The following is a 3,771-nucleotide window of genomic DNA, read 5'->3' as shown; positions in this document are numbered from 1 at the left end:
ACAGAAATTCGGCCCAGCCAGCCCATGTAAACGAGCTCAGTCAGCATCCACCATCACGCACAATTAGCCACAAGCAGGCGCACGGGGATTAAAACAAGAGACACGCACACGAGGAGCGAGCCACCAAACCTAGCCGCCGCACGCCGACGACCACAGACGCCGCATCCCTGCCGCACGCGGACGACCACGGACGCCGCGTCCCTGCCGCACGCCGTCAACCACGGGCGCGCCGATGGTCTGAGCGAGGCGAGCTGTCGGGGAGCTCATCCCAGGCCCTCTGCAGCTCGCCGCTCCCGCCGTCGTCCATCGCTCGCCTGAGCCTCGAATCAGCTAGGGAGGACTCCGGCTGATCCGTTTGCGGGGCTGCCGTCCAGCAGCCGAAACCGGGATAACCGGCCACCCACTGAGGCTGTTTTTTCATTCTCTGCTTCTGACTCTGTTTTTTTCTTCACTGCCTGACACTGTGTTTTCTTCTTTGTCTCTGCATTCAACGCGTTAATTGCAATTGCTATCTTATCTAGTTCTAGGAAGCAGCTAGATTAGGTACATGTATGATGCAAGCTAGCAAAAAAAATGTAAATAAAATACTTTGTGTGGAAATCTGGCCTTTTTTTGGACGAACGGATTTTGCAGATGACAACTCTAGGAGCTCTAAATATGATTTTTTTTAGATCTTTTTTTTGCCAACAAGATAGTAAGAAATCTAGCAAGTAGTAATCTGAAAAAAAACAGTCGCTTCCTCACGCAAAACGATTATGATTTAATCTTTTTTTTCTTAGCAAGAGCATTTTACTTCTCTAGGCATGAACTTCTGAGCACCACCTTCATTTCTCTATCTAGAGAATGGCAACTGTGTATTTGTGTAATTTAGCTGTCGGGAAATCCGAAAATTAACTTTTCTCTTGCCATTTTCGTTTGTCACAGGATGGACGGCTACGGGGTCCCTGCTTCGGGACCTAGCACGCTCCGACAGATTGATGACGTTCCATCTGAATCAGAAGACGAAGAGGGGATTGGTTTTCCTGCAGGAGGCGCGGTCGCCGAGTCTGATTCGGACAAGGAAGATCAGATCCAGGTCAATGGAAAAGCACCCTCAATCGGGTCAAGGTGCAGCGTGAAGAAGTTGCACGACCTGATTTCCTCATTTGATGAGGAGAAACGACAGTATGTAGCCGAGATGGAGTTTGGGGGGCTGCTAGAGCTACCAAAGATAACAAGGACGGATAGGCATTTCTTGATGTCTATCCTAAGCCACATCGATGGGGAGGCAAGTTCAATTACAATTGATCACAAACGCGACATGCAATTTTTCGATGAAGATGTCAAACTGGTCATCGGCATACCATGTGGAACTGCTCCTGTTCGCCCTCCAGACCACGCTGTTCCGGAGGCAGTGGTGACACAGATAAGAGAGATGTTTGGAATTGGTCCAGGAGAGCACAGCATACTGCCAATCGTTGAAGCTGTGAAGCAGACATACGGGCGTCCTATGACGACACACGAGAAGAACAGGTTCAAAGTGGGGCTGGTCATATGCGCATGCACATACCTCCTCGCTCCAACAATGAAGAACGACTACTTCTGTACTGATTATTGGGGCGCGCTGGCAACGGCAGAGCTCATACATATGCACAACTGGTGCCGATATACAAGGGAAGAGCTGTTAGTTGCGGCGAAGAGGGTGAAGGCAGACCTTCTAGGAGGGCGTCTGAAGTCTAATCTATCAGGTTGCCTCCCATTTGTACTGGTAAGACTTCACAAAAATCCAAGGGCAACGCCAGCATTTTTTTGTGTGTTCTTTCTAACACGGATGCCGTTTTTTGACCTTACCTTTGACCGAACTCGCTTTCCACAGGTGTTCTATATTGACAATCTTGACGTTGGAGAGCAGAACATCGACCACACCGCGCGCCCAAGAGTGAAGGCGTACAGCTACGCAGCTATCAGATCAATAATTGAAAAGGACATCAAGTCGCGCAAGGGAGATTACCCAGTCATCTATGGCAGACTCCTGGTAAGGGTTATCCCCCTCCACCTCTCCCCCCACACAAATTTTGCGTCATCTCCTTCATATATGCAGCGTTTTCCTATGACAATCACCCACTAAAATCTTCCCGATACAAACAGCCAAGACCAGCAGCAGATGTCTGTTATCACAGAAACCCTATAACAAGGCAACGGGCAGCAAGCACATCAGCCGGTCGTGACTCTCGAAGCTCTGTTCCATCAAATCGTGGTTCGTTAGACATTAAGGAGGTATATACATTGTAACATGAAAGGAACTTGCACTGCATACGCAAATTGAGGATCGACAAAAACCAAAAAATTGGCATATAACTCATTACCTCCTTTTTGTTTTATTGAGCAGGCTTCTTACCTCGTCTTAGACAAAATATCAAAGTTCACAGCCCGTTGTGAGGAGGTTCTAATTTCCACTGCAAGGAAGAAAGAAGAGGAGAACCACCGTCATTTCAGTGCACTAAATACCTTGGAAAACTCTGCCCAACAAAAAATAAAGAAGGAGGCCAAAAGAATGAGGGATGAATTCTTTTCGTTCTTCAAAAACTTCGAGAGGCAACATGCTGCGATAAGGATGCGAAGGGGTGCATCAGGTAACAAATGCAATTATTTGCGTTTTTTTATACGACGTCCACAGAAAAAAAAATCGTTGCCCCTGTGGTGACCTAAGTTTTGGCACATGATGCCCATTTTTCAGGTGTCGATGTTGATTCTGGTAATTGCCGCAACGCATCCCCAATACCAGATCTCGCTGTGTCAACGCCTTGCAATGCCAAACCAACACCTCCAGCGAGCGGCGGGTGTCAGGGCAACACAAACTCATCACCGGACGTTGTCGAGGTGACTCCTAGGCGGTTCAAAAGGATAGCAAAGAAACCGAAGAAGGTAACATTTGAGTGCGGGCCATCAGGCGTCATGGACATCACAGACAGCGAAGATAATGTGAATGATTGTTTATCACACCCTACAGCAATACGTTCAACTTCTGCCCTGGAAGATGGCAACCCGGAAGACAGCTCGCCTGTCGTCAACATCGCACTAGACAGCTTGATAAGAGAAGCAGAGAGGTACAGCAGGTCAGGCAAGCAGATTGTTGACGGTTCCACTGCAACCAGGGATTCCATCCTGGAACTTGCAAGTAGAGGTCAATCATCTGGCGCAAAAGATGTCAAGGATGGTGCAGCAACATACTCTGTTTGTTGTGCTCAAGACCCCAACTTCGACAACAGGCGTCAATGGAACTACCCGTCTGGACACCCACTTATCGAGGAGACGCCGTCATTTGACCTGGGCGTCTTCACACCTCCTTGCAATAAAGCAAAAGAACCTACCTCGTTGAGCATTGGTTCCATAAAGGGCATCACGCGGAAAGACCTGTTCGGCGCTGGTGAATTCTCCACTAAAACTCCTGGTAAACAGCATTCCCTCTTCGCAGCATAACACACAACTCTATTTTCGGGGTCTTCGTATTATTAATAACAGAGTTTTTTTGTCTCTATAAAACAGGGTCTGCAGACCAGGTGACACCATCAACCCCCTTTCACATAGGGAGCGCAACTATACATCCCACACAAGAACACCGTGTGGTGGCACACGTGTCACCGGTTAGTTGCACTAGGTCTGTAGCCACTGGCCTTTTGGACTTCAGAGAGGAAGTAGAGGCAGACTGTGTAAACCTGAACAAACCGGTTGAGGAAATATCACTACCCGCACCACCACCCAAAAGGAGAGTTGCCCCTGGGCCTGCCGGCC

At 48.5% G+C, this 3,771-nt stretch overlaps 1 protein-coding gene across 1 annotated transcript in view; it reads left to right on the top strand.

The window, feature by feature from the left end:
• Positions 1-63: 63 nt before the first annotated feature.
• LOC123083874 (uncharacterized) overlaps positions 64-3,771 on the top strand; it is a 5,638-nt gene continuing 1,930 nt past the window's right edge. The window contains exons 1-6 of the mRNA XM_044505757.1: positions 64-1,747; positions 1,856-2,014; positions 2,128-2,256; positions 2,369-2,612; positions 2,717-3,430; positions 3,526-3,768. Of these exons, the coding sequence (XP_044361692.1) occupies positions 926-1,747; positions 1,856-2,014; positions 2,128-2,256; positions 2,369-2,612; positions 2,717-3,430; positions 3,526-3,768 (2,311 nt within the window). The 5' untranslated portion in view covers positions 64-925. The remainder of the gene's footprint in view (positions 1,748-1,855; positions 2,015-2,127; positions 2,257-2,368; positions 2,613-2,716; positions 3,431-3,525; positions 3,769-3,771) is intronic.

The sequence above is a fragment of the Triticum aestivum genome, chromosome 4A (genome assembly GCF_018294505.1).
Source record: "Triticum aestivum cultivar Chinese Spring chromosome 4A, IWGSC CS RefSeq v2.1, whole genome shotgun sequence".
Lineage (NCBI taxonomy): Eukaryota > Viridiplantae > Streptophyta > Magnoliopsida > Poales > Poaceae > Triticum > Triticum aestivum.
The sequence above is the reverse complement of the archived record's forward strand: the minus strand, read 5'-3'. Positions and strand labels throughout refer to the sequence as shown.